We start from the raw sequence: 4,458 nt of genomic DNA, 5'->3' as shown, positions 1-4,458 counted from the left end.
CCACCATCACAGTGCACGTCAAGACGCAGGGTGGCTCTGCCCGTGCCCTCCGCGTTGGTCATCGCCGCGTCGTAGTCGCCCGCGTCGGCGCGGGTCACGTTCCACACCTCGAGCGAGCCGCCCTCCTTCAGCACGTAGCGCGCCACCCCCTCTGTCACACAGACAAAGGTCCCCCGGGTAGCCTGAGCAGACGCGTCGGGGCAAGTGCAGTTAGTGAGTAGCAGCAGCACCTATGTCCCAGATGTCCCACACTAGCGGGTCACTCCCTCTGACACAAAGACAAAGGTCCCCCGGGTAGCCTGAGCAGACGCGTCGGGGCAAGTGCCACGAGTGACACGTACCGACGTTCCACACCTCCAGCGAGCCGCCCCCCTCTGTCACAAAGACAAAGGTCCCCCGGGTAGCCTGAGCAGACGCGTTGGGGCAAGTGCCGCTAGTGGCACGCGCGCCGACGTTCCACACCTCCAGCGAGCCGCCCCCCTCTGACACAAAGACAAAGGTCCCCCGGGTAGCCTCAGCAGACGCGTCGGGGCAAGTGCTGTTAGTGAGTAGCAGCAGCACCTATGTTCGAGATGTCCCACACTAGCGAGCCGCCCCCCTCTGACACAAAGACAAAGGTCCCCCAGGTAGCCTCAGCAGACGCGTCGGGGCAAGTGCAGTTAGTGAGTAGCAGCAACACCTATGTCCCAGATGTCCCACACTAGCGGGTCACTCTGACACAAAGGTCCCCCGGGTAGCCTGAGCAGACGCGTTGGGGCAAGTGCCGCTAGTGGCACGCGCGCCGACGTTCCACACCTCCTGCGAGCCGCCCCCCTCTGTCACAAAGACAAAGGTCCCCCGGGTAGCCTGAGCAGAAGCGTCGGGGCAAGTGCAGTTAGTGAGTAGCAGCAGCACCTATGTCCGAGATGTCCCACACTAGCGGGTCACTCCCTCTGTCACAAAGACAAAGGTCCCCCAGGTAGCCTCAGCAGGCGCGTCGGGGCAAGTGCTGTTAGTGAGTAGCAGCAGCACCTATGTTCCAGATGTCCCACACGAGCGGGTCACTCTGACACAAAGACAAAGGTCCCCCAGGTAGCCTCAGCAGGCGCGTCGGGGCAGGTGCTGTTAGTGAATAGCAGCAGCACCTATGTCCCAGATGTCGCACACTAGCGGGTCACTCCCTCTGACACAAAGACAAAGGTCCCCCAGGTAGCCTGAGCAGACGCATCGGGGCAAGTGCAGTTAGTGAGTAGCAGCAGCACCTATGTTCGAGATGTCGCACACTAGCGCGCCACTCCCTCTGACACAAAGACAAAGGTCCCCCAGGTAGCCTGAGCAGATGCGTCGGGGCAAGTGCTGTTAGCGTGTAGCAGCAGCAGCAGCGCCTATGAAGGCCGCCACTGTGGTACACGAGGGGGTGGGGGGCAAAACCGTAGGACCCGGAGAAAAATCCATGCCATCACGGGCAGAGAGAGAGAGAGACGCAAACTTCAAATATACCACGATCTCCTGTACAACAGGCGAGGTAGTCAACATCTCCTAGCCACCGTAATGATGATGATGATGAGAGATGCAAACTCCAAATACACAGCAGCAGGCATCGTCAGTCAGGATCGAACCCACGACCTCCTGTGTACCAGGCGAGGTAGTTAACATCTCCTAGCCATCGTGATGATGATGATGATGAGAGGGAGACACACAAACTCCAAATATACAGCAACAGGCATCGTCAGGGTCGGGATCGAACCCACGACCTCCTGTACACCAGGCGAGGTAGTTAACATATCCTAGCCACCGTGGTGATGATGATGAGAGGGAGACACACACAAACTCCAACTATACAGCAGCAGCAGGCATCGTCAGGGTCGGGATCGAACCCACGACCTCCTGCGTACCAGGCGAAGTAGTTAACATCTCACCACCGCGCCATCTCGGTCGACCTTGGAGGTGAGGGATGGTGAGTGTGTGTGTGAGTGTGTTGAGTGTGTGGTGAGTGTGTGTGTGGTGAGTGTGTGGTTGATGAGTGTGTGTGGTGAGTGAGTGTGTGTGTTGAGTGAGTGTGTGTGTTGAGTTTATGTGGCGAGTGTGTGTGGTGAGTGTGTGGTTGATGAGTGTGTGTGGTGAGTGAGTGTGTGTCGAGTGAGTGTGTCGAGTGCGGGTGGTGAGTGTGTGTGTGAGTGTGTATGGTGAGTGTGTGTGTGGTTGATGAGTGTGTGGTTGATGAGTGTGTGGGTTGAGTGTGTGTGTTGAGTGTGTGTGTTGAGTGTGTGTGTTGAGTGTGTGTGTTTTTGGTGAGTGTGTTTTTGGTGAGTGTGTGTGTGTGTTGAGTGAGTGAGGTGAGTGTGGTGTGTTGAGTGTGTGTGAGTGTGTGTGAGTGGTGAGTGTGTGTTGTGTGTGTGTGGTGAGTGTGTGTGGTGAGTGTGTGTGTGTGTGTTGAGTGTGTGTGTGTTGAGTGTGTGTGGGGAGTGTGTGTGTCGTGTGTGTGTGTCGTGTGTGTGTGTGTTGACTGTGTGTGTTGAGTGTGTGTGTGTTGAGTGTGTATGTGTTGAGTGTGTATGTGTTGAGTGTGTGAGTGTGTTGAGTGAGTGAGTGTGTTGAGTGAGTGGTGAGTGAGTGAGTGTGAGTGGTGAGTGTATGTGTTGAGTGTGTGTGTTGAGTGAGTGAGTGTGTTGAGTGAGTGAGTGTGTTGAGTGAGTGAGTGGTGAGTGAGTGAGTGTGTGGTTGATGAGTGTGTTGAATGTGTGGTTGATGAGTGTGTGTGTGGTGAGTGTGTGTGTTGAATGTGTGTGTGGTGAGTGTGTGTGTGTCGTGAGTGTGTGTGTGGTGAGTGTGTGTGTGGTGAGTGTGTGTGTGTTGAGTGTGTGTGTGTGTGTTGAGTGTGTGGTGAGTGTGTGGTGAGTGTGTGAGTGTGTGTGGTGAGTGAGTGTGTGTGTTTAGTGTGTGGTGAGTGAGTGAGTGTGTCGAGTGTGTGTGGTGAGTGTGTGTGTTGAGTGTAGGTGTTGAGTGTGTGTGTGTTGAGTGTGTGTGTTTTTGGTGAGTGTGTGTGTCGTGTGTGTGTGTCGTGAGTGTGTGTGTCGAGTGTGTGTGTGTGTTGAGTGTGTGTGTGTTGAGTGTGTGTGTGGTGACTGTGTGTGTGTGGTGACTGTGTGTGTGTGACGTGAGTGTGTGTGTGTGGTGAGTGTGTGTGTGTGTGGTGAGTGAGTGTGGTGAGTGTGTGTGTTGAGTGTGTGTGTGGTGAGTGTGAGTGGTGAGTGTATGTGTTGAGTGTGTGTGTTGAGTGAGTGAGTGTGTTGAGTAAGTGAGTGTGTTGAGTGAGTGTGTTGAGTGAGTGGTGAGTGAGTGAGTGTGTGGTTGATGAGTGTGTTGAATGTGTGATTGATGAGTGTGTGTGTGGTGAGTGTGTGTGTGGTGAGTGTGTGTGTGGTGAGTGTGTGTGTGGTGAGTGTGTGTGTCGTGAGTGTGTGTTGAGTGTGTGTGTGGTGAGTGTGTGTGTGGTGAGTGTGTGTGTGGTGAGTGTGTGTGTCGTGAGTGTGTGTTGAGTGTGTGTTGAGTGTGTGTGTTGAGTGTGTGTGTTTTTGGTGAGTGTGTGTGTTGAGTGAGTGTGTGATGAGTGTGTATGTGTTGAGTGAGTGGGGTGAGTGTGGTGTGTTGAGTGTGTGTGACTGTGTGTTGTGCGTGTGTGTTGTGCGTGTGTGTGGTGACTGTGTGTGTGTGTTGACTGTGTGTGTGTGTTGAGTGTGAGTGAGTGTGTGTCGTGAGTGTGTGTGTTGTGTGTGTGTTAAGTGAGTGTGTGTGTGGTGAGTGTGTGTTGAGTGTGTGTGTGATAAAGTGTGTGGTTGATGAGTGTGTGTGTGTGTGTCGAGTGTGTTGAGTGTGTTGAGTGAGTGTGTTTGTGTCGTGAGTGTGTGAGTGTGGTGTGTGTTGAGTGAGTGTGTGTGTTGAGTGTGAGTGTGTGGTTGATGAGTGTGTGTGTGATGAGTGTGTATGTGTTGAGTGAGTGGGGTGAGTGTGGTGTGTTGAGGGTGTGTGAGTGTGAGTGGTGAGTGTCGTGTGTGTGTGTGTTGAGTGTGTGTGTGTCGTGTGTGTTAAGTGAGTGTGTGTGTGGTGAGTGTGTGTTGAGTGTGTGTGATAAAGTGTGTGGTTGATGAGTGTGTGTGTGTGTCGAGTGTGTGTGAGTGTGTGTGTGTCGTGTGTGTGTGATGAGTGAGTGTGTGTTGAGTGTGTGTGTGTTGAGTGTGTGTGTGTCGTGTGTGTGTGTCGTGAGTGTGTATTGTGATGACTGTGTGTGACCTCACTCTTCACGAGTATCTGTCCCGCCCGGCTCCACTCCACTGTGACCTCCGGCGGGTTTGCCCGCGTCTCGATCTTCAGCAGAGCGGCGCCCTTCTCCAGCACAGAGAAGGTCACGGGCTGCCCTTCCTGCAGCTCGGGTGCGACTGGCAAAGACGCAACAAAGACAAAGGTCCCCCGTGTAGCCCT

The 4,458-nt window shown here is 54.1% G+C and overlaps 1 protein-coding gene across 1 annotated transcript in view; it reads right to left on the bottom strand.

Moving 5' to 3' along the window:
* LOC133361188 (uncharacterized) overlaps window positions 1-4,458 on the bottom strand; it is a 24,561-nt gene that overhangs the window by 18,595 nt on the left and 1,508 nt on the right. Inside the window, exons 2-3 of the mRNA XM_061580072.1 lie at window positions 4,275-4,415; window positions 11-151 (exon numbers count right to left, since the gene is read on the bottom strand). Of these exons, the coding sequence (XP_061436056.1) occupies window positions 11-151; window positions 4,275-4,415 (282 nt within the window). The remainder of the gene's footprint in view (window positions 1-10; window positions 152-4,274; window positions 4,416-4,458) is intronic.

This window comes from Lethenteron reissneri, chromosome 71, assembly GCF_015708825.2.
Source record: "Lethenteron reissneri isolate LAM-NWPU_2019-01 chromosome 71, ASM1570882v1, whole genome shotgun sequence".
NCBI lineage: Eukaryota > Metazoa > Chordata > Hyperoartia > Petromyzontiformes > Petromyzontidae > Lethenteron > Lethenteron reissneri.
This window is presented reverse-complemented; position numbering and strand designations above follow the sequence as displayed.